Source organism: Bufo gargarizans, chromosome 8 (assembly GCF_014858855.1).
Source record: "Bufo gargarizans isolate SCDJY-AF-19 chromosome 8, ASM1485885v1, whole genome shotgun sequence".
In the NCBI taxonomy this organism is placed as follows: Eukaryota; Metazoa; Chordata; class Amphibia; order Anura; family Bufonidae; genus Bufo; species Bufo gargarizans.
Window position 1 is genome coordinate 14,541,356 of NC_058087.1, and position 24,654 is coordinate 14,566,009.

Here is a 24,654-nt window from a genome sequence, read left to right on the forward strand (position 1 = left end):
ACTTTTGTGTAATCTGACAGCAGCGCAATGCTTCTGTCAGAATGCACATCAGTGCTGCAGCTAGTCGATCGGTTCGTCTACCTGGAAGGTAAAACATAAAAAACCAGGCCGCAACGCAATAAATTTTATTAACTTTATAATAACCTTTGAACAGAACATATAAACTTTATTTAACTTTTTGGAACTGAATTTTAACGTTTTTGCTTACTGGTGATTTTTTTTTTTTTTTTTTTTTTTTTTACCTTTATAGGACAAACCTCTCCTTCCCCATTGGACAATGTGCAAAGCGCAAATCGCCAAAAGATGTGGCGAAGTGCATTATGCACTTTGTCCCAGGTGAAAGGAGAGGTTTGCAGCAGCTGTGTGTGAATGGGCCCTAATAGCCCTGTGTGTCTGTCCTGGTGAGATGTGATCCCTATGCTAAGTTTACCTGTGTGTGGTACTTCCGGAAACACTCCCCTAAGCATAGGGCAGGGTGGTCAGGGCAGTCAGGACAGAAATAGCGGGTGTCACGCCTTAATCCACGCCTGCTACAGACACAACATCTTTTTCGGGGTGACGGTTGGGTTGAGGTACCAGCAACGACATTGGGGAAATGTCGCTCGTGTAGAAAGCTAACTACACTGGTGGATGGGGCCACGGAACCTCCTGGATACAGGAGGTTCTCGATGATCTCTTCCTGAAATTGAGGAAGGATCCTGTTCTCCCAGCCTTACTGTAGAGAACAAAATTATTATACAGAGCCAATTGAATTAAATATACAGACACCTTCTTATAACAGCGTCTGGTGCGTCGGGAAACTAAATACGGAGCCAACATCTGGTCATTGAAGTCCACCCCTCCCATGTGAAGGTTATAGTTGTGGACTGAGAGGGGCTTTTCAATGACACTGGTTGCTCGCTCAATTTGGATTGTCGTGTCTGCGTGAATGGAGGAGAGCATGTAAACGTCACACTTGTCTCTCCATTTCACCGCGAGCAGTTCTTGGTTACACAAGGCAGCCCTCTCCCCCCTTGCAAAACGGGTGGTAACGAGAAGTTGGGGGAAGCCCGCGCGACTAGTTAGCGCGGTGCCACAGCAGCCAATCTGTTCTAGAAACAAATGCCAGAGGGCCACACTTGTGTAGAAATTGTCCACATAAAGATGGTACCCCTTGCCAAATAAGGGTGACACCAAGTCCCAGACTGTCTTCCCACTGCTCCCCAGGTAGTCAGGGCAACCGACCGGCTCCAGGGTCTGATCTTTTCCCTCATAGATCCGAAATTTGTGGGTATAGCCTGTGGCCCTTTAACAGAGTGTCATGGAACCATGAACCAGACGTACAACAAGAGATGAGTGGAAATAAGAAGGCTTTATTGAAAATAAAGCTGTAAGGCAAAAGTCCAAACGGATGGCTAAACCGAAGCAGGGTCTTGCGAAACCAGAGATCAGGAACCAGAAGGGTAGTCAGATGAAGCCAGGATCAGGAACCAACAGGGTAGTCAGACGAAGCCAGGATCAGGAATCAGCAGGGTAGTCAGACGAAGCCAGGATCAGGAACCAGAAGCAGCAGCAGTCTTAGAAGCATGTGAGCACAGGAGGACCAAGCAGGGAACTGAAGCCACAGACCTCCTATATATATGAGCTAGGCATCCAGCTCCTCCCAGTGGGAAGGAGGAGCCGCAGGGTGGGAGGCTACAAGAAACCCAGAAACCAAGATGGCCGCCAGCACATGTCAAACGAAGGAGAACCGCAAGGAGGTAAGACCATGACAGTACCTCCCCCTCAAGGGCCCCTCCTCCGCGGAGTAAGGAACGGTTTCTGAGGGAAGCGTGCGTGGAAGGCTCGGAGCAAGGCAGGAGCATGGACATCTGCGGAGGGAACCCAGGAACGCTCCTCTGGACCATAACCACGCCAATGGACCAAAAACTGCACCCGGCCGCGGACCAGGCGTGAGTCCAGGATATTGCTCACCTCATACTCCTCACGATTGCCCACTTGGACCGGACGAGGCCGAGGAATCGAGGAAGTGAAACGATTACACACCAGTGGCTTCAAGAGGGAGACATGAAACACGTTGGAGATCCGCATGCCAGGAGGAAGCGCAAGGGCATAGGCTACCGGGTTTACCCTGCGAAGCACTCAGAAGGGACCAACAAAGCGAGGCGCCAGCTTGGGAGTGGGCACTCGAAGGTTGAGGTTGCGGGTGGACAACCATACGCGGTCTCCGACCTGGTAGGAAGGAGCGGGCGCTCGTCTGCGATCAGCCTGGAGTCTCTGGCGCTGCGCAGAGACCTCAAGGGACCTCTGGATCTGTACCCAAGAAGCACATAGGACGGAAAGGTGATCCTCCACAGCCGGAATATCCTGGGGAGAGAATACCTCCGGTAACACGGCAGGTTGGAACCCATAATTGGCCATGAAGGGAGACGTCCCAGAGGAAGAGTTCACCGCCGTGTTCCTGGCAAACTCAGCCCAAGGCAGGAGGTCAACCCAATTGTCTTGGTGATCGGAGACATAGCAACGAAGGAATTGCTCCAAGGCCTGATTGGATCGTTCTGCGGCCCCATTGGACTGAGGGTGGTAGGCCGATGAGAAAGAGAGATGAATCCCCAACTGGGAGCAAAAGGCGCGCCAGAACCTGGACACAAACTGACTCCCCTGATCCGACACAATCTCCTTGGGCAAACCGTGCAACCGGAAGACCTCCCTGGCAAAAATCGAGGCCAACTCTTGTGCAGAGGGTAACTTCTTGAGAGGTGCACAGTGGCACATTTTGGAAAACCGATCCACTATCATGAGAATGACTGTATGGCCTCGGGATGCAGGGAGGTCCACAATGAAATCCATCCCCAGGTGTGACCATGGACGCTCCCCGGTGGCTATGGGTTGCAAAAGGCCCAACGGAAGGTGCCGAGGGGACTTACTCTGGGCACAAACGGAGCATGCCGCTACATATGCGGCGATGTCGGAACGTAGAGAAGGCCACCAGAACAGACGTGAAACAGCCCAGGACAGCTGATTCTTTCCAGGATGCCCCGCGGCCTTGGAGTTATGGTAGGTTCGCAACAACCGAGTGCGCAACTCCTCAGGCACAAAACACCTGCCGTTGGGTCTCCCAGAGGGAGCACCAGATTGAGCCGCCAAAATCTGCTCACCCAGGGGAGAGGTCAGGCTGGTGCGAATGGCGGCCAGAATCTGATTCGGAGGTATGACCGAAGTCGGAATCGACTCCTCCCCGGACAGCTCGGAGTACTGCCGTGATAAGGCATCCGCTCTGATGTTCTTGGAACCGGGTAGGTAGGAGACCACGTAATTAAAACGTGACAAGAACAGAGCCCATCTGGCCTGACGTGGTGTCAATCTCTTGGCCTCAGAGAGGTAGGTCAGATTCTTGTGGTCCGTCAGGATGAGAACCGGAACCACCGAGCCCTCGAGCAAGTGCCTCCATTCTTTAAGGGCCTGCACGATGGCCAATAACTCCCTGTCACCAATCTGATAGTTGCACTCCGCGGAAGACAGTTTCCGGGAGTAAAACCCACAAGGAAGCAGAGGACCCTCTGGTGTTCTACGCTGAGACAGGAGGGCGCCTACTTCCGTCTCAGACGCGTCCACCTCGAGGACAAACGGCAACCCAGGGTTGGGATGCGACAGAATCGGAGCCGACACAAAGGCGGACTTTAGAGCCTCAAAAGCTCGGATGGCCTCGGGCGGCCAGACCTGGGGATTACTGCCCTTCCTGGTCAGATCCGTGAGAGGCTTGGCTAGCATGGAAAAGTCCCTGATGAACTTCCGATAATAATTGGCGAAGCCCAAAAAGCGCTGCAGGGCACGAAGACCACTGGGCTGGGGCCACTGTAAGACAGCCGAAACCTTCTCAGGATCCATGGAGAACCCCTCAGCGGAAATGATGTAACCTAAGAAGGTTACCTGGGATCGGTGAAATTCGCATTTCTCAAGCTTACCGAACAGCTTGTTCTCTCGTAACCGTTGCAACACTCGTCTGACATCCAGAATGTGGGCCTCCATGGATTCAGAATATACCAAGATGTCATCCAAATAGACCACCACACACTGCTGCAACAGGTCACGGAAAACATCGTTGATGAATTCCTGGAAGACTGCGGGCACATTGCACAACCCAAAGGGCATAACCAAGGATTCATAATGACCGGTCCTGGTGTTAAACGCGGTCTTCCACTCATCGCCCGCCTTGATCCTTACCAGGTTATATGCCGCCCTCAGGTCGAGTTTGGTAAAGACCGTGGCCCCTTTGAGGCGATCGAACAGCTCGGAAATCAAGGGTATCGGGTAAGCGTTCTTGATCGTGATGCGATTGAGACCCCTGTAATCGATGCAAGGCCTCAACTCACCGCCCTTCTTTTTCACAAAGAAAAATCCAGCCCCTGCCGGGGACGAGGATTTGCGAATGTGTCCGCGTGAAAGCGCCTCCCTCACGTACTCCTCCATGGCCTCATTCTCCGCTACCGACAGTGGATAGACTTTGCCACGAGGAGGAACGGCACCAGATTGTAACTCTATGGCACAATCGTATGGGCGGTGCGGAGGTAGGGCAACCGCACGCACCTTATCGAATACATCCCGGTACTCCTCGTATTCAGGAGGCAACAGAGAGTCCGAGGAAGTACACAGCAACTTGACAGGCCCATGGATGCAACTAGCCCCACACTGCGGTGACCACGAGAGGATCTCGGCCGATTTCCAATCGAAAGTCGGATTATGCTTCTGGAGCCAGGGGTACCCCAAGACCACCGAGTAGTGTGGAGACGAAATAACCTGGAGAGAGACCGACTCTCTGTGAACGGCACCAATGGCCATCCCCACTGGAAGGGTCTCATGAGTCACGTGTGGCGGCAGAAGGGGTCTGCCGTCTATCGCCTCAAGAGCCAGTGGGGAACCTCGAGGCTGCAGAGGAATGGAATTGGCGGCAGCAAACACACTATCAATGAACAAACCACCAGCACCAGAGTCCACCAACGCCTGGGTCGTCACCGAGCCCCCGACCCAGGAGAGGACAACAGTAATCAGTGGTTTGTCAACACGGGAAACCGGGGACGAGGAGACTCCACCCAAGATCTGCCCCCGACAGGATCTCAGGTGCGAGCGTTTCCCGGACGGTTCGGGCATGCCAACCGAAAATGCCCACCGAGACCACAGTACATGCATCGGCCCTCGCGTCTCCGGAGTACCCTCTCCCCCTCGGACAGGCGAGCAAACCCCAGCTGCATGGGTTCACCCCCAGACAAGTCATCCCCAGGAGGCGTGGGAGGAGAGGGAGGCACGGGTGGGACAGCAAACGTAGGCGCCAATCTGTTAGAAGGCCTCCGCAGGCTCTCCTGAAAGGAAGGTCTCTCCCTGAGTCTGGTGTCAATCAAAATCAGGAAAGAAATAAGAGACTCGAGCTCCACAGGTAGGTCCTTAGCTGCAACCTCATCCTTCAAGGCATCCGAGAGACCATGAGAGAAAGCAGCGACCAGAGCCTCATTATTCCAGCCCACCTCTGCTGCCAGGGTACGAAACTCAATGGCGTATTCAGCTACGGATCGTGAACCCTGTCTGATGGACATAAGGAGCTTCGCAGCAGAGGCAGCACGAGCCGGCACATCGAATACCTTCCGAAGAGAAGCAACAAAACCGGAAAACTCGGCAACCACCGGATTGTTGTTCTCCCATGAAGGGCTGGCCCAGGCCAAGGCCTTGTCCGAGAGCAGCGAGATCAAGAAGCCCACCTTTGATCTCTCAGTAGGAAAGGCATGTGGCAGCAACTCGAAGTAAATGCCCACCTGGTTAAGGAAACCTCGGCACTGAGTTGGCTCTCCCCCAAAGCGCTGTGGAAGGGGGGCAGAACCGGTCATACCCCGAAACACCGCAGGCGCAGCAACAGGTGTCGGGGTAGACTCTGGCTCAACAACCGGAGCGGCAGTAGGAGCGGGCCCAGGAGCGACAACCGACCCATCGGCAACGGAAGCTAAATGAGCCGTGCGTTCAAGCAGGGTTTGCAACGCCACAGCGAACCGACCCAACAGGTGATCCTGCTGATCAAGTCTGGCAACCAGCGTAGGTAGCGAGGATGGCCCTGTACCGTCAGAATTCATGGCTTGGTCCTAATGTCATGGAACCATGAACCAGACGTACAACAAGAGATGAGTGGAAATAAGAAGGCTTTATTGAAAATAAAGCTGTAAGGCAAAAGTCCAAACGGATGGCTAAACCGAAGCAGGGTCTTGCGAAACCAGAGATCAGGAACCAGAAGGGTAGTCAGATGAAGCCAGGATCAGGAACCAACAGGGTAGTCAGACGAAGCCAGGATCAGGAATCAGCAGGGTAGTCAGACGAAGCCAGGATCAGGAACCAGAAGCAGCAGCAGTCTTAGAAGCATGTGAGCACAGGAGGACCAAGCAGGGAACTGAAGCCACAGACCTCCTATATATATGAGCTAGGCATCCAGCTCCTCCCAGTGGGAAGGGGGAGCCGCAGGGTGGGAGGCTACAAGAAACCCAGAAACCAAGATGGCCGCCAGCACATGTCAAACGAAGGAGAACCGCAAGGAGGTAAGACCATGACACAGAGCTTATACAATTTGACCCCATACCGGGCGCTCTTGCTCGGGATGTATTGTTTGAAGCCAAGGCGTCCGGTAAAATGTATTAGGGACTCGTCTACGCAGATGTTTTGCTCAGGGGTATACAAATCTCTGGTTGAAGTGGTCTATGAGGGGCCGAATTTTGTGGAGCCGGTCAAAAGCTGGGTGGCCTCTGGGACGGGAGGTGGTTTTGTCGCTAAAGTGCAGGAAACGCAGGATGGTCTCAAATCGTGTCCTGGACATAGCAGCAAAGAACATGGGCATGTTATGATTTGGGTTCGTGGACCAATATGATCGCAATTCATGCTTTTTGGTTAGACCCATGTTGAGGAGAAGGCCCAGAAAAATTTTAATTTCGGAAACTTGGACTGGTTTCCACCGGAAAGGCTGGGCATAAAAGCTTCCCGGGTTGGCGGATATAAATTGAGTGGCATACCGATTTTTTTCTGCCACAACTATGTCCAAGAGCTCCGCAGTCAAGAACAGCTCAAAAAATCCCAGGGCCGAACCGATTTGAGCTGTCTCAACCCGAACTCCAGACTGGGCGGTGAAAGGGGGAACTACAGGTGCGGCTGAAGTTGGGGACTGCCAGTCAGGGTTTGCCAGCACCTCAGGGATTCTAGGGGCTCTACGGGCCTGTCTGTGCGGTGGCTGCGACGGGGTAACTACTGCATGTGCCACCGTACCAGCTTCAACTGCCCTTCTGGTGCTCGCCACTTCACCATGTTGTACGGCAGTGCTGGTACTAGGTCCAGGATGGGCTGCGCTGCTGGTGTATGCCTCACCACGTAATCCGACAGTGCCAGCCCCACTCTGCTGCCCTTGAACCTGTGGTCTAGCGACACGGGGCCGGGTACACCTGGTGCTATCAGGGACCTCAACCTCCTCGTCCGAACTTTGAGTCAGACTGCCACTGCTTTCTACAGGTTCATATTCTGACTCGATAGATTCATCAGATGAGGGTTCCCATTCCTCATCCGACTGGGTCAGTAGCCTGTAGGCCTCTTCAGAAGAATACCCCTTGGTTGACATTTGGGCTACTAAATTTAGGGGTATTCCCTGAGACTACCCAAGAAAAAAAGCAAGCCTGTCTTACAAATGGGAGGCTAGCGAAGTACCGGAGGCCGCTGCGGTTGATAAAAAATATCAAAACTGATTTTTTTTTATCGCCGCAGCGCTTGTAAAGTGATTGTGCAGTGATCCCCCCCAAAAAATTTTTGGTCACTGCGGCGGGGCGAGCGTGGGTGAACGCACGTGTGGGCGACCGATCAGTGGAGGGCGAACTAAGGTGACACTAATACTATTATAGATCTCGTCTCGCGAGATGATGCACGGATGCGTTCAGGAGGAATGAATCTACCGCCTCCCGGACGCATCCGTGCGTTAGGCGGTTGGGAGGTAGTTAATAATATTCTGGTGGCCACTGAGCTGCGGGGGCTCTGTGGCGGATTTTTTTTAAAGAAAGTTCTAATTGCCAATGTCCACATTATTGTAGGTAAGGTGGAAGTATAATCTTTATCTGGTGTTGTGGAGAGGGATGCAGTCAGGCATTTAATGATGGTACATGGTCTAAAAGTCCGGAATTGCCTTCTTTCTGCAGATACAAAGTGTCGGCAAGCAGTGGTGTTTGGATGCTGGAGCAGATGACTCTCATAAAGACAAACCTCCTATCCTGGACACCTGCCACTGGCAGAGGGGTAAACAGGTAAAATAGCAGTTTTCCTTCATTCTTTTCACTATGTCATCGTGCAAATTTGCTTCTAGTTAATATGAAGATCATCCGTATAATGAAAATTATTGGTATGTCCAGATCTTAAAGTAAGTAGCACCATACTTTGAGAAAATGTTTTGAACGGAGGGAGACAGAGCGTGGAGAACCCCGCCGATGACTAGAACGAGGAGAGAGAAGGGCTCACATGGCACGCCCCCTCTTCTTACTGCAGTAGGCTGCTGTTGTCAGACTGTGCAGGGACACCCCCCAACTGGTAACACCCATCTGTATCTTTACTGCAAGCTGCAGGCAATTCATTCATAAACTTCTAGTAGAAATAGTAGAAGAATAGAATGACACAACATAAAGTCATAAGAATAGATGCTCCAGCATTGTTATTACATGAGGAATGCAAGTAGTTTCTACAACGGACTTGTCCGGAGAGGCAGCTGGTGGCGCATTCCGCATGTGTTACCATGTAGATTGGATCAATAGTATGTACTATCCGTGTGGTTATGGGGAAACATCCAGTATACAGTTTTTCTGTTTCAATAGTTTTTATTGAGTTTTTAATTTCAATCTGTTAATTAATCAGGTAATCCAATATAATACAATTATTCAGATAACATTCCTTATTATATGTAAAGCAGGGCTGCACAACCTTTTATGTTGAGGGCCACATTGTCAGACTGAAGGAATTCCAGGAGCTGAAAATAAAAGTTAAAGGGGTATTACCAACTGAAATTGTCACACCGGTGACAGGTTTGAGAAGGTCTGAAAGATTATCTGCTCATTAGTGATCTGACAGCCTCTTTTGGTTTCACTTTGTCTGTGTTGCTTGTATGTCCACACCTCCTGTTCAGGCGTGGATCATGTGACTTTTACCTCCCCTATTTAGTTTGACTTCACCCATCACTCCTTGCTCTGGATAGCTTCATTTGGTGTAGGAAGAGCTGGAGTGTGGTTCTAGTTGAAGTCCTGATCATCCATCATCCTTAGAAGTTAAGTGTTCCGCTTGTTGTGTTTTGTATTCCACCCCCTGTTGTTTACTAGGCCTCAGTGAGATGCTGGGTCCTTCACCAGGGAAGGAGCGGGTTGTCTCTGCCCTGTCATTAAGTCTAGGGCATCCGAGGGCCACCAGGGTTTTCTAGGCTCCTGTGTATGGGCATCTCTATCATCGAGAGGTGCCCATACGAATAGGAGTTAGGGCCAGGAGCAGGGTTTTATAGGTGGTGGTGACCCTTTTCCTTCCCTAGCGGTGAGGCTGTCATGGAACCATGAACCAGACGTACAACAGAGATGAGTGGAAATAGGAAGGCTTTATTGGAAATCAAGCCGTAGCAAAAGTCCAAACGGATGGCTAAACCGAAGCAGGGTCTTGCGTAGACAGAGGTCAGGAACCAGGAGGGTGGTCAGACGAAGCCAGGATCAGGAACCAACGGGGTAGTCAGACGAAGCCAGGATCAGGAACCAACGGGGTAGTCAGACGAAGCCAGGATCAGGAACCAACGGGGTAGTCAGACGAGGCCAGGATCAGGAACCAGAAGCAGCAGCAGTCTTAGAAGCATGTGAACACAGGAGGACCAAGCAAGGAACTGAAGCCACAGACCTTCTATATATATGAGCTGGGCATCCAGCTCCTCCCAGTGGGAAGGAGAAGCCGCAGGGTGGGAGGCTACAAGAAACCCAGAAACCAAGATGGCCGCCAGCACATGTCAAACGAAGGTAAGACCATGACAGTACCTCCCCCTCAAGGGCCCCTCCTCCGCGGAGTAAGGAACGGTTTCTGAGGGAAGCGTGCGTGGAAGGCTCGGAGCAAAGCAGGAGCATGGACATCTGCGGAGGGAACCCAGGAACGCTCCTCTGGACCATAACCACGCCAATGGACCAAAAACTGCAACCGACCGCGGACCAGGCGTGAGTCCAGGATATTGTTCACCTCATATTCCTCATGATTGCCCACTTGGACCGGACGGGGCCGAGGAACCGAGGAAGTGAAACGATTACACACCAACGGCTTCAACAGGGAGACATGAAACACGTTGGAGATCCGCATGCCAGGAGGAAGCGCAAGGGCATAGGCTACCGGGTTTACCCTGCGAAGCACTCGGAAGGGACCAACAAAGCGAGGCGCCAGCTTGGGAGTGGGCACTCGAAGGTTGAGTTTGCGGGTGGACAACCATACACGGTCTCCGACCTGGTAGGAAGGAGCGGGCGCTCGTCTGCGATCAGCCTGGAGTCTCTGGCGCTGCGCAGAGACCTCAAGGGACCTCTGGATCTGTACCCAAGAAGCACGTAGGACGGAAAGGTGATCCTCCACAGCCGGAGTATCCTGGGGAGAGAATACCTCCGGTAACACGGCAGGTTGGAACCCATAATTGGCCATGAAGGGAGACGTCCCAGAGGAAGAGTTCACCGCCGTGTTCCTGGCAAACTCAGCCCAAGGCAGGAGGTCAACCCAATTGTCTTGGTGATCGGAGACATAGCAACGAAGGAATTGCTCCAAGGCCTGATTAGATCGTTCTGCGGCCCCATTGGACAACTCTTGTGCAGAGGGTAACTTCTTGAGAGGAACACAGTGGCACATTTTGGAAAACCGGTCCACAATCATGAGAATGACCGTATGGCCTCGGGATGCAGGGAGGTCCACAATGAAATCTATCCCCAGGTGTGACCATGGGCGCTCCCCGGTGGCTATGGGTTGCAAAAGGCCCAACGGAAGGTGCCGAGGGGACTTACTCTGGGCACAAACGGAGCATGCCGCTACATATGCGGCGATGTCGGAACGTAGAGAAGGCCACCAGAACAGACGTGAAACAGCCCAGGACAGCTGGTTCTTTCCAGGATGCCCCGCGGCCTTGGAGTTATGGTAGGTTCGCAACAACCGAGTGCGCAACTCCTCAGGCACAAAACACCTGCCGTTGGGTCTCCCAGAGGGAGCACCAGATTGAGCCGCCAAAATCTGCTCACCCAGGGGAGAGGTCAGGCTGGTGCGAATGGCGGCCAGGATCTGATTCGGAGGTATGACCGAAGTCGGAATCGACTCCTCCCCGGACAGCTCGGAGTACTGCCGTGATAAGGCATCCGCTCTGATGTTCTTGGAACCGGGTAGGTAGGAGACCACGTAATTAAAACGTGACAAGAACAGAGCCCATCTGGCCTGACGTGGTGACAATCTCTTGGCCTCAGAAAGGTAGGTCAGATTCTTGTGGTCCGTCAGGATGAGAACCGGAACCACCGAGCCCTCGAGCAAGTGCCTCCATTCTTTAAGGGCCTGCACGATGGCCAATAACTCCCTGTCACCAATCTGATAGTTGCACTCCGCGGAAGACAGTTTCCGGGAGTAAAACCCACAGGGAAGCAGAGGACCCTCTGGTGTTCTACGCTGAGACAGAAGGGCGCCTACTCCCGTCTCAGACGCGTCCACCTCGAGGACAAAGGGCAACCCAGGGTTGGGATGCGACAGAATCGGAGCCGACACAAAGGCGGACTTTAGAGCCTCAAAAGCTCGGATGGCCTCGAGCGGCCAGACCTGGAAATTACTGCCCTTCCTGGTCAGATCCGTGAGAGGCTTGGCTAGCATGGAAAAGTCCCTGATGAACTTCCGATAATAATTGGCGAAGCCCAAAAAGCGCTGCAGGGCACGGAGACCACTGGGCTGGGGCCACTGTAAGACAGCCGAAACCTTCTCAGGATCCATGGAGAACCCCTCAGCGGAAATGATGTAACCTAAGAAGGTTACCTGGGATCGGTGAAATTCGCATTTCTCAAGCTTACCGAACAGCCTGTTCTCTCGTAACCGTTGCAACACTCGTCTGACATCCATAATGTGGGCCTCCATGGATTCAGAATATACCAAGATGTCATCCAAATAGACCACCACACACTGCTGCAACAGGTCACGGAAAACATCGTTGATGAATTCCTGGAAGACTGCGGGCGCATTGCACAACCCAAAGGGCATAACCAAGGATTCATAATGACCGGTCCTGGTGTTAAACGCGGTCTTCCACTCATCGCCCACCTTGATCCTTACCAGGTTATATGCCGCCCTCAGGTCGAGTTTGGTAAAGACCGTGGCCCCTTTGAGGCGATCGAACAGCTCGGAAATCAAGGGTATCGGGTAAGCGTTCTTGATCGTGATGCGATTGAGACCCCTGTAATCGATGCAAGGCCTCAACTCACCGCCCTTCTTTTTCACAAAGAAAAATCCAGCCCCTGCCGGGGACGAGGATTTGCGAATGTGTCCGCGTGAAAGCGCCTCCCTCACGTACTCCTCCATGGCCTCATTCTCCGCTACCGACAGTGGATAGACTTTGCCACGAGGAGGAACGGCACCGGATTGTAACTTTATGGCACAATCGTATGGGCGGTGCGGAGGTAGGGCAACCGCGCGCACCTTATCGAATACATCCCGGTACTCTTCGTATTCAGGAGGCAACAGAGAGTCCGAGGAAGTACACAGCAACTTGACAGGCCCATGGATGCAACTAGCCCCACACTGAGGTGACCACGAGAGGATCTCGACCGATCTCCAATCGAAAGTCGGATTATGCTTCTGGAGCCAGGGGTACCCCAAGACCACCGAGTAGTGTGGAGACGAAATAACCTGGAGACAGACCGACTCTCTGTGAACGGCACCAATGGCTATCCCCACTGGAAGGGTCTCATGAGTCACGTGTGGCGGCAGAAGGGGTCTGCCGTCTATTGCCTCAAGAGCCAGTGGGGAACCTCGAGGCTGCAGAGGAATGGAATTGGCGGCAACGAACACTCTATCAATGAACAAACCACCAGCACCAGAGTCCACCAACGCCTGGGTCGTCACCGAGCCCCCGACCCAGGAGAGGACAACCGTGATCAGTGGTTTGTCAACACTGGAAACCGGGGACGAGGAGACTCCACCCAAGATCTGCCCCCGACAGGACCTCAGGTGCGAGCGTTCTCCCGGACGGTTCGGACATGCCAACCGAAAATGCCCACCGAGACCACAGTACATGCATCGGCCCTCGCGTCTCCGGAGTGCCCTCTCCCCCTCGGACAGGCGAGCAAACCCCCGCTGCATGGGTTCACCCCCAGACAATTCATCCCCAGGAGGAGTGGGAGGAGAGGGAGGTACGGGTGGGACAGCAAACGTAGGCGCCAATCTGTTAGGAGACCTCCGCAGGCTCTCCTTAAAGGAAGGTCTCTCCCTGAGTCTGGTGTCAATCAAAATCAGGAAAGAAATAAGAGACTCGAGCTCCACTGGTAGGTCCTTAGCTGCAACCTCATCCTTCAAGGCATCCGAGAGACCATGAGAGAAAGCAGCGACCAGAGCCTCATTATTCCAGCCCACCTCTGCTGCCAGGGTACGAAACTCAATGGCGTATTCAGCTACGGATCGTGAACCCTGTCTGATGGACATAAGGAGCTTCGCAGCAGAGGCAGCACGAGCCGGCACATCGAATACCTTCCGAAGAGAAGCAACAAAACCGGAAAACTCGGCAACCACCGGATTGTTGTTCTCCCATAAAGGGCTGGCCCAGGCCAAGGCCTTGTCCGAGAGCAGCGAGATCAAGAAGCCCACCTTTGATCTCTCAGTAGGAAAGGCATGTGGCAGCAACTCGAAATAAATGCCCACCTGGTTAAGGAAACCTCGGCACTGAGTTGGCTCTCCCCCAAAGCGCTGTGGAAGGGGGGCAGAACCGGTCATACCCCGAGACACCGCAGGCGCAGCAACAGGTGTCGGGGTAGACTCTGGCGCAACAACCGGGGCGGCAGTAGGAGCGGGCCCAGGAGCGACAACCGACCCTTTGGCAACGGAAGCGAAATGAGCCGTGCGTTCAAGCAGGGTTTGCAACGCCACAGCGAACCGACCCAACAGGTGATCCTGCTGATCAAGTCTGGCAACCAGCGTAGGTAGCGAGGATGGCCCTGTACCGTCAGAATTCATGGCTTGGTCCTAATGTCATGGAACCATGAACCAGACGTACAACAGAGATGAGTGGAAATAGGAAGGCTTTATTGGAAATCAAGCCGTAGCAAAAGTCCAAACGGATGGCTAAACCGAAGCAGGGTCTTGCGTAGACAGAGGTCAGGAACCAGGAGGGTGGTCAGACGAAGCCAGGATCAGGAACCAACGGGGTAGTCAGACGAAGCCAGGATCAGGAACCAACGGGGTAGTCAGACGAAGCCAGGATCAGGAACCAACGGGGTAGTCAGACGAGGCCAGGATCAGGAACCAGAAGCAGCAGCAGTCTTAGAAGCATGTGAACACAGGAGGACCAAGCAAGGAACTGAAGCCACAGACCTTCTATATATATGAGCTGGGCATCCAGCTCCTCCCAGTGGGAAGGAGAAGCCGCAGGGTGGGAGGCTACAAGAAACCCAGAAACCAAGATGGCCGCCAGCACATGTCAAACGAAGGTAAGACCATGACAGAGGCCTAGTGTTTTTTCCCTTCCGTCTTGTTGTCTTTTGGTGTTCTCCCCTACTACATCCGTGACAGAAATACTGTATTTATGGCATATTGTACATATAGTATATACTATAAATGTCTGGTTTCATCTCCAGGATTCCCATCTAGGAAATTACATGAAAATGCATATGAAAGACATAGACATACAGGTCTGTCACCAGATGATTGGGGGCCAAACAGAATTATATCATGGGCCGCATGTGGCCCTTGGGCCGCAGGTTGTGCACCCCTGATGTAAAGCATCATCCTATTCTTTATTGTGCTTCAATGAAGCAACCTTCCGTTTTCAAAGGGTATGGGTCATCGTGAAAATGCAGCTCAGTCTGCGTGCGAGGTGAACCAATTGTGATGTTATAGAGCAGGAGGAGCTGAGCAGATTGTATAGTTTTATGGGCAAAGATTCAGTATAACTATAATTTATTCATAGAAACCTCTGCTCTTTTCATGCTTAGGCGTCCTATGGGCGGTGCCAGGCAGTGATTGACAGCTAACCCTGCATAACTAAGCGTCAATCTCTGAGGTGACCGTCCACATGACTCCTAAGTCTAAAAAGAGCAGAGATTTTAATGACAAGTAATACAAAATCTTTTCCTATTAAACTATATATCAATCTGCTCAGCTCCTCCTGCTCCACAACATGCCGCCTGCAGGCTGCACTGCATTTTTATGGCAGCATGTTCCCTTTAAGGGCTCATGCGTACGGCCGTTGCGGCCTGCAAACAGCGGGTCCACAAAATACGGGCACTGTATTACAGATGCAGACCCGCTCACTTGCATGCACTACTTTTTTGCGGTGCAGACCATTGGATGCGGATCACGGATCCTATTCAAGTGAATAGGTGTGCGTTCCCAGACGGTGGGCACACGGTCGGTGCCCTTGCATTGCGGTCTGCAGCACAGGCCTGGGCAGCACACGTTGTGTGCATGAACCCTAAAACACACATCTTGTATCCGGGCCCAAGCTCGGTCCGTGTAAGAGAGCATAGAGCGTTTTATAAAGCGATCATCTGTCGGGTAAGGGTTTGGCTGCACTGCCGGTAACTTCTATAACTACGGGGTAGTCTCTGTTTTCTTCACATTACTGCCGAGGTGCAGCACTCCAGGCTTTCTGGAGGAGCCTTGGCCTGCTCAGCATGGGTCTTGGAATGAAAATTATAAGGTATTGGTTGTCTTCACATTCTTAAACCTTGAAGCAATCCGCTGGTTAGAAGGACCCCACTTTAATGGAGCGGCAGTTCCGCATGCTACATTCTTCTCTATGGGGCTGCTAGACATTGCCAAGCATTTGTAAATTGTAACGGACCGTTTCAGCAGACAAGGGGTTAAAATCCGTTTAGGCGATATGCCCCTTTCTGAGAGACAGGCACAGCTGCTGCAGAACACCAAACTCCCGAACTGGATACAAAATAGCACTCCAAACTGGAACCTCGCGAATAGCTGCCAGCAGACGAACAGGAAAAGCATACAATCAGCTTGCACTCCTGGCAATCAGTCTCTAACAGCATACAGGGAATCCCCCCAATAACGAGACAAGGCTCCGTGTTGAGGGTCAAGCAGTGGTCTGTGAGTTAAAATGGCCGCTATCTATTGTTCTCACCATGTGCTTCATCCATTGTTCTCACCATGGGAATAGTAAAATCCAAGCAAGTAAGGCAAATGATGCAATCCAGGGACAGAGGGCTCAGTCCCAAGTGCCTTAAGACCCAATAACTTAAGGGACCATAATCCCAGGGCAGGAGGCTGGCAAACAGCCCCCTCCAAAACACAGTGGCGAGGTTGGTTTCGCCACACATCTCCCCCCCCCAGGGAAGACTAACCAGATACCTGACCTCACGCCGGTCGGTACCTGAGTTAGTCTGGCAGCCCACCCAGAACCCAATACTGGACCTGTTGACTTTAGTAGCCTGTCTCTGTCCAGTGAATCCACCAAGATTATATTGGTAGCTGGTACTCCCGGTCTCTGTGTTGCTCCCTGGCTTGGAGTGGAGGTTGCTTTGTGGGCAGGTATCAGCGGTACTCTGCCCTGGTGCCAGCGTTACCAGTGGAAGAAGCCTGGTTGGAGCCTGGTTGTTGGAGGGGGAGACCGACTGTCTCTGCTCCCAATACGGTGTCCTGCTGCTGGGGAAAGGAGACTGGGTTCTCTATTCCCTGCTGGACACTCTGCCGCTGGGGGACAGGACCGACTGTCTCTGCCCCCTGTAACTCCGCCTGCCGCTGGGGAATGAAGACTAGGCTCCCAATTCCCTGTACATCACACGGCCGCTGGGGAATGGAGACTGGGCTCCCAATTCCCAAAAAATCATGCTGCTGCTGGGGGGCAGGAACAACTACCTCTGCCCCCTGTAACTCAGCCTGCCGCTGGGGAGGGAGGACGTTGCTCTCCTCTCCCTGCATTTCACACTGCCTTCCCGGCATATCACCCTGCTGCTGGGGGGCAGGAACAACTACTTCTGCCCCCTGTAACTCAGCCTGCCGCTGGGGAGGGAGGACGCTGCTCTCCTCTCCCTGCATTTCACACTGCCTTCCCGGCATATCACTCTGTTGCTGGGGGCAGGAACAACTACCTCTGCCCCCTGTAACTCAGCCTGCCGCTGGGGAGGGAGGACGCTGCTCTCCTCTCCCTGCACTTCACACTGCAGCTGGGGAATGGAGACTGGGCTCCCAATTCTCTGCAATTCACACTGCCGCTGGGGAATGGAGACTGGGCTCCCTCTGTCCCGCAACTGTAACTTCCGATGGAGGTCCACCCAACGTGGCAGCTGACCGTCACCTTCTGCCCGGTATAGTAGGGTCTTGAACACTAGACTCCTCACAAACTTCACGGATTTCTCAGCTGGATTGGGTACGAAGAAGTTCAGCCGCAACCACATCATTCGGTCAAATTCCTTAACAGAGTATCTGGTTCCATCCTGGTGCTTTTAGGGTCGCTGTACTGAGACATGCGTTGCCCTTACGTTGTAAAATCCAAAGAAATTGTGTCTCCTGTAGCTGTCCTTCTGGCTGTAGGAACGATCCCGCTGCTTGCCACCAATTGTAACGGACCGTTTCAGCAGACAAGGGGTTAAAATCCGTTTAGGCGATATGCCCCTTTCTGAGAGACAGGCACAGCTGCTGCAGAACACCAAACTCCCGAACTGGATACAAAATAGCACTCCAAACTGGAACCTCACGAATAGCTGCCAGCAGACGAACAGGAAAAGCATACAATCAGCTTACACTCCTGGCAATCAATCAATCTCTAACAGCATACAGGGAATCCCCCCAATAATGAGACAAGGCTCTGTGTTGAGGGTCAAGCAGTGGTCTGAGTTAAAATGGCCGCTATCTATTGTTCTCACCATGTGCTTCATCCATTGTTCTCACCATGGGAATAGTAAAATCCAAGCAAGTAAGGCAACCCAATAACTTAAGGGACCATAATCCCAGGGCAGGAGGCTGGCAAACAGCCCCCTCCAAAACACCGTGGCAAGGTTGGTTTCGCCACAGTATTCATCTATTTCTAGCAGCCCTATAGGGTTGAATGGAGCTTCGGACGTGCATGCATCTGTGCCGCCTTTTCAAACGGGGTCACAGGCCCTGTGCCGCCTTAGCAGGGGCCCCTCTGCCAATCAGACACTTATCCTCTTTCCTGTGTATAGGAGATGAATTTCCTTAAGGCCCCTTTCAGACAAGCTAGTTCCATGCATCGGACTCGCAGCGTGAGTATGCGGCAGCACCTGTCCTGACTTCCAAACACTGACTCAGCATTATATTGATTTATGATGCTATATAACCCTTAGGCCCCTTTCACATGGGCGTTGCGGGAAAAGGTGCAGGTGCGTTGCGTGAACATGCGCTATTTTTCAACGAAAGTGCAAAACATTGTAATGCGTTTTGCACGCGCGTGAGAAAAATCGGCATGTTCGATACCCAAACCCATCGGTGTTCTGTAGATTGTATTATTTTCCTTTATAACAGTAGGAACAGTCTAGCAAGGTAATTTGACCACATTGTATTTCTTGTTTTATTTATTTTTTTGTCAAAAATATTTTGTCAATAAGTCAAAAGTAAAATAATAATAAAATTAAAATAGAAATGTATATATCACAATACAGTAAGTATAATTATTATAGCTTTTGTGTAAAACTTTGTAACAATCTGCAATATACAATTTTTTTACCTCTTGAAATTTTTCTATAAAATTTCTTTATAGACAACATTTTTTGGACATATTCTTTCTGACTCTGGCAACAGGTGATGGCACTGACTAGTGTCTCTGACTGCTCGCACTGACTAGTGTCTCAGACTGCTGGCTGTAGCTGAGATTGCTGTCACTGACTGGTGGCTGAGATTGCTGTCACTGACTGGTGACTGTGGCTGAGACTGCTGGCACTGACTGGTTGTTAAGACTGGCGGCTGAGACTGCTGACTGCGGCTGGTGGCTGAGATTGCTAGAACTGACTGGTAGCTGTGGCTGAGACTGCTGGCTGCGGCTGAGACTGTTGGCACTGACTGGTGGCTGTAGCTGAGACTACTGGCACTGACTAGTGGCTGGTGGCACTGACTGATGGTTGAGATGCCTGGCACTGACTGGTGGCTGTGGCTGGTGGCTGACACTGCTGGCACTGTGACTGGTGGCCGTGGCTGTACGACTGGCACTGACTGCTGGTCCTGAGACTGCTGGTAGCGACTGGTAGGTCAGACTGCTGACAGAGGGTCCTCTCTATATGGCTGATAGTGCTTGTGACTGACTGAAATGGCGGCGCTCTTCCTCTCTATATAGCTTATAGTGATGTGACTGACTGAAATGGCGGCGCTCCGACTTGCTTGCCGGCGCTGGTGTGGGCGGTGCTGCGGGTGTGTGTATCGCCATTTGCTCATTGATCGGCGCTAGGGCTGCAGCAAACGATTTTTTTTACGATTAATCGAGTAATCTAATAAGAAAAAATGAATTAATAGACTGTTTTCCTATAAAAAAAAAAATCATCAGACCACCTTCCATCAGTCCCCAATAGAGATGGCCTTGCGGTTCACCCGGCGGTCGTTTCGCAGTGAACTTTACTCGTTCGTGTTTTGCCGAACGGGCGAACATATAGCATTGTCCGCCGGCGCCATATTCTTTTACATTGTGAAGAACTTTGACCCATGACAGATCCATCAGGTGGTACAGGACAACCAATTGAGACGTATTAGCACCTGGACACACCCTCTACCCGATAAATTAACCTGATCTGACCGCCATTTTAGATTCAGTCTTTTTCCAGTGTAGGGAGAGGTTGCTTTGTGGAGCAGGGAAAGGCTGTTAGGGACAACAAACTCTAGCTAATAGGGGCACAAAAGTCATTTTAAGGACTGGTATAGGTGCGCTATCGATAGGTGTGACATACTGAGGGGTGTGATATACTTATAATATACTTTATAACATAGAAAGTATATTATAGTGCATTTGTATTGTGCAGCAGTTGTGTGCGGTTCTGCTGCGATACTGCAGCTATACAGAGGGACAAACGCTATTGGAACAAATAACTTCTACTGGTGTGATTTACCAGTTGCCCCCCCCAAAAAAAATGATTGAAGCAGGGGTGTTATATACCAATTATATACTTTCTATATAGTGCATTTGGGTAGTGCAGCATTGGTTTGCGGTTTAGCTGCGTTCCCTCTGCTACACACAGTGACAAACGACATTGGAACAACGTACTCCCGTGGCCTAAATTAAAATTTTTCTAGGCTCCAACAGGACACATTTCAGAGGATTTCGCCTAAAAATGTCCTCTGATTAACCCCTTAAGGACTCAGCCCTATTTCACCTTAAAGGATAACTGTCACACTTAGACCCTAATTTCAATTTTCATATATGTAGTTACTAATAACATGATATTCCAGAATCAGTTACTATTAGACTGACTTAAGCTACTTTCACACTAGCGTTCGGGTGTCCGCTTGTGAGCTCCGTTTGAAGGGGCTCACAAGCGGCCCCGAATGCATCCATCCAGCACTAATGCATTCTGAGTGGACGCGGATCCGCTCAGAATGCATCAGTCTGGCAGCGTTCAGCCTCCGCTCCGCTCAGCAGGCGGACACGTTCGGGTGTCCGCCTGGCCGTGCGGATCCGTCCAGACTTACAATGTAAGTCAATGGGGACGGATCCGTTTGAAGATGACACACTATGGCTCAATCTTCAAACGGATCCGTCCCCCATTGACTTTAAATGTAAAAGTCTGCACGGATCGGTTCAGGCTACTTTCACACTTAGAATTTTTTTTACAATATAATGCAGACGGATCCGTTCTGAACTGAGCCACCGTCTGCATTATATGAGCGGATCCGTCTCAGACGGATCCGCTCTGAACTCTAGTGTGAAAGTAGCCTTACCCCATATTTTAATAAGAATTTGCCCTTAGCAACCAGTCTGCATAAAACTACAATTTCACTATTCAGTTAAGATGGCCGCCACTGCCCTCACCCTGAGGCTAATCCCGTCTGCCCTCACTAGCCAGTAACAATAGCCCCCCAAAAGTGTCAGTAACCAGAGCCCTCCCCCCTAAAGGGTTAATCTCCTGCAGCACAAAGAGGTCCTCTTACCACATGTTGCTTTCATTTATACACTGAGCAGACGGCAGATCTCCCTTCCCTGGTCTGTGCTGCTTCAACTCTGCATTCTCCAGCTCTGCTGAGTGAGGGAGCGTCTGCCAAGCGCAGGGACAGGGAGAAGTGCACGCAGCCCAGGCACTGTTATCAGCTGCTGGGAAGGACCTGGCTTTAATCATTTACCTACAGTCCCTGGCTGTCTGTAATCTGACCTTGCAGGCTGCGTGCTTCTGCTTCCCAGTCCTTCAACACAGAGGACGGACCTGCATAGCAACCTGATTTTAAGCACAGGTAAAAATAGTCAGTAGAGGGAACAAAACTGTGGAATTAAGGGGTAATTGAATACACAGTGAAAAGTTGAAATAGGGCCACCAAGGAGATATTAATCACCACAATCCAATACACCCCAAAAAAAAAAAAAGATGACACTTATACTTTAAGGACCAGGCCATTTTTTGCAAATCTGACCAGTGTCACTTTAAGTGCTGATAACTTTAAAATACCTTGACTTAGGCCTCATGCCGTTGTGCCGTTTTCCCTTTTTTTTCGCGGACCCATTGCCTTTCAATGGGTCAGTGGAAAAATCGGAAAGTGCACCGTTTTGCAGCCGCATCCGTGATCCGTGTTTCCTGGCCGTGAAAAAAATATGACCTGTCCTATTTTTTTCACGGCCAACGGTTCACGGACCCATTCAAGTCCATGGGTCCGTGAAAAATCACGGATGCACACAAGATTGTCATCCGCGTCCGTGATCCATGTCCGTGATCCGTGTCCGTTTTTTCCTATCATTTCAATGGCAAACTTGACTTAGATTTTTTTTTCATTTTTCATGTCCGTGGATCCTCCAAAAATCAAGGAAGACCCACGGACGAAAAAACGGACCCCGTTTTTGCGGACCTTAAAAAAAAAAAAACGGTTGTGTGCATGAGGCCTTATTCAGGCCATTCTGAGATAGTTTTTTTCGTCTCATATTGTACTTCATGACATTGGTAAAATGAAGTAAAAAAATAAAAATAATTTTTATTTATAAAAAAATACCAAATTTACCAAAAATGTTAAAAAAAATTCAAATTTTCAAGTTTCCATTTCTCTACCTCTATAATACATAGTAATACCTCCAAAAATTGTTATTACTTTACATTCCCCATATGTCTACTTCATGTTTGGATCATTTTGGGAATGATATTTAATTTTTTGGGGATGGTACAAGGCTTAGAAGTTTAGAAGCAAATCTTGAAATTTTTCAGAAATTTTCAAAAATAACATCTTTAGGGACCAGTTCGGGTCTGAAGTCACTTTGCGAGGCTTACATAATAGAAACCACCCAAAAATGACCCCATTCTATACACCCCTCAAGGTATTCAAAACTGATTTTACAAACTTTGTTAACCCTTTAGGTGTTCCACAAGAATTAATGGAAAATAGGGATACAATTTCAAAATGTCACTTTTTTGGCAGATTTTTTTCCAGTTACAAAGGAAGGGTTAACAGCCAAAGCAAACTCAATATTTATGGCCCTGATTCTGTCGTTTACAGAAACACCCCATATGTGGTCGTAAACTGCTGTACGGGCACACGGCAGGGCGCAGAAGGAAAGGAATGCCATACGGTTTTTGGAAGGCAGATTTTGCTGGATTGTTTTTTTTTACACCGTGTCCCATTTGAAGCCCCCCTGATGCACCCCTAGAGTAGAAACTCCAAAAAAGTGGCCCCATTTTAGAAACTACAGGATAGGGTAGCAGAATTGTTGGTACTAGTTTAGGGTACATATGATTTTATACTCTATATTACACTTTTTGTGAGGCAAGGTAACAAGAAATAGCTGTTTTGGCACCGTTTTTATTTTTTGTTATTTACAACATTCATCTGACAGGTTAGATCATGTGATATTTTAATAGACCAGGTTTTCACGGATGCGGCGATACCTAATATGTATACTTTTTTTTCATTTATGTAAGTTTTAAACATTGACTTCTTTTTTGAAGCAAAAAAAATTATGTTTTAGTGTTTCCATAGTCTGAGAGCCATAATTTTTTCAGTTTTTTGGCGATTACCTTGGGTAGGGTATTATTTTTGCGGGATGAGATGACGGTTTTATTGGCACTATTTTGGGGTGCGTGTGACTTTTTGATCGCTTGCTATTACACTTTTTGTGATGTAAGGTGACAAAAAATGGTTTATTTAGCACAGTTTTTATTTTTTATTTTTTACGGTGTTTATCTGAGGGGTTAGGTCATGTGAAATTTTTATAGAGCTGGCCGATACGAACACGGCAATACCAAATATGTATACTTTTTTTATTTATGTAAGTTTTATACAATAACAGCTTTTTTAAAACCAAAAAAATGATGTTTTAGTGTCTCCATATTCTGAGCCATAGTTTTTTTATTTTTTGGCCAATTGTCTCAGGTAGGGGCTCATTTTTTGCGGGTTAGATTGGTACTTTTTGATCGCCTGCTGTTGTACTTTTTGGGATGTAAGGTTACAAAAAAATGGTTTATTTAGCACTTTTTTTTTTTTTTACGGTGTTCATCTGAGGGGTTAGGTCATGTGATATGTTTATAGAGCCGGTCGATACGAAGTAGCGATACCAAATATGTATACTTTCCCCCTTCCCTATTTTTTACCAATTTTTTTTTTTTTACTTTATTTGGAGAAAATGACATGGGGACCCGATGGCACCGCCCAATCGCAGCCGCAAACCGCAGGTCTGAATTGACCAGGACCCCCCCTTCCCCCCCGGCCTTGTGACAGGATGCCCGCTGAATGATTTCAGCCGGCATCCTGTCACAATTAACCCCCGCCGCAATGTAAATTTAAACTTAGGACGTACCGGTAAGCCCTGAGTCCTTAAGGGGTTAAGATACATAGGCCCTTCAGAGCACTAAAGCTACTCTGCTCTACACCTTTAGCCAAGTTGCTTGACTCTATTAATCAAGGGGACAGGGGGAGTAGTAAGAGGTGCAGGCCGGAGAAGCTCTGCTGTTTAGAGGGACCTCCTTGGTTTCAGATATTGTAGGTCTGTCCTTAGCATAGGTCACCAACATCAGACAATTGGAGGGGTCTGACACCCAGCGCTTCCACGAAAACAACTATTCAAACTAGGCAGGTCACCACTGTAGTCAGCAATTGGCTGCAGCAGCGTGAAAATTGACGTTTACCTCCTGGGAGTGCAGCAGAGGCCGGAGAGAGAAGTAGCGGGGAGCCAGCACCCAGAAGCAGGTAAGAATGCTTATCTTTGCAGATCTGTCCAATAGGGGGATGGACAATCCCTAACCTCACCCCCACCCTGCCCCCCCCAAAAAGTTGTTCACCATGACAGGCCTCCCTGGAGGA

At 50.3% G+C, this 24,654-nt stretch overlaps 1 protein-coding gene across 1 annotated transcript in view; it reads left to right on the top strand.

Annotated features, from left to right (window-relative positions):
• LOC122944646 (polypeptide N-acetylgalactosaminyltransferase 3-like) overlaps positions 1 to 24,654 on the top strand; it is a 123,015-nt gene that overhangs the window by 75,045 nt on the left and 23,316 nt on the right. Inside the window, exon 8 of the mRNA XM_044303164.1 lies at positions 8,184 to 8,288. Coding sequence (XP_044159099.1) covers positions 8,184 to 8,288 — 105 coding nt within the window. The remainder of the gene's footprint in view (positions 1 to 8,183; positions 8,289 to 24,654) is intronic.